The 415-nt window shown below is 53.0% G+C and overlaps 1 protein-coding gene across 1 annotated transcript in view; it reads left to right on the top strand.

Annotated features, from left to right (window-relative positions):
• The window catches only part of DHX35 (DEAH (Asp-Glu-Ala-His) box polypeptide 35), a gene marked incomplete at its 5' end in the record, with an annotated part of 15,042 nt that overhangs the window by 3,246 nt on the left and 11,381 nt on the right, over window positions 1-415 (top strand). The window contains 1 exon segment of the mRNA XM_010012898.1: window positions 1-31. This exon segment is cut by the window's left edge and continues 6 nt beyond it. Within this exon segment, the coding sequence (XP_010011200.1) occupies window positions 1-31 (31 nt within the window).

Genomic DNA, 415 nt, shown 5'->3' with positions numbered 1-415 from the left:
CGCTCTGGCAAATGTTACAGGCTTTATACGGGTCAGTAAGCTGGTATGTTGGAAGGGGAACTTGCTGGTGTGACTTCCATTTTGTTTTGCAGTGGTTTTAGTGTTAGATAAAGAACCAAACTGTGTTTTTTCTTTCAGCAAGAGATAGGAGAAGGCTAATGGATGCTCAGGCGAGTCCAGAGAAGGGCCACAGAGCTGCTGCGAGGGCTGGAGTAGCTCTGCTCTGGAGCCAGGCTGAGAGAGCTGGGCTGGGTCAGCTGGAGAAGAGAAGGCTCCTGAAGGGAACACCTTAGAGCAGCTCCAGTGCCTAAAGGGGCTCCAGGAAACCTGGAGAGGGGCTTTGGACAAGGGCCTGTAGGGACAGGACAAGGGGAATGGCTTGAACCTGCCAGAGGGGAGACTGCACAGAACTCCT

Source organism: Nestor notabilis, unplaced genomic scaffold (genome assembly GCF_000696875.1).
Source record: "Nestor notabilis isolate BGI_N333 unplaced genomic scaffold, ASM69687v1 scaffold6374, whole genome shotgun sequence".
In the NCBI taxonomy this organism is placed as follows: Eukaryota; Metazoa; Chordata; class Aves; order Psittaciformes; family Psittacidae; genus Nestor; species Nestor notabilis.
The sequence above is the reverse complement of the archived record's forward strand: the minus strand, read 5'-3'. Positions and strand labels throughout refer to the sequence as shown.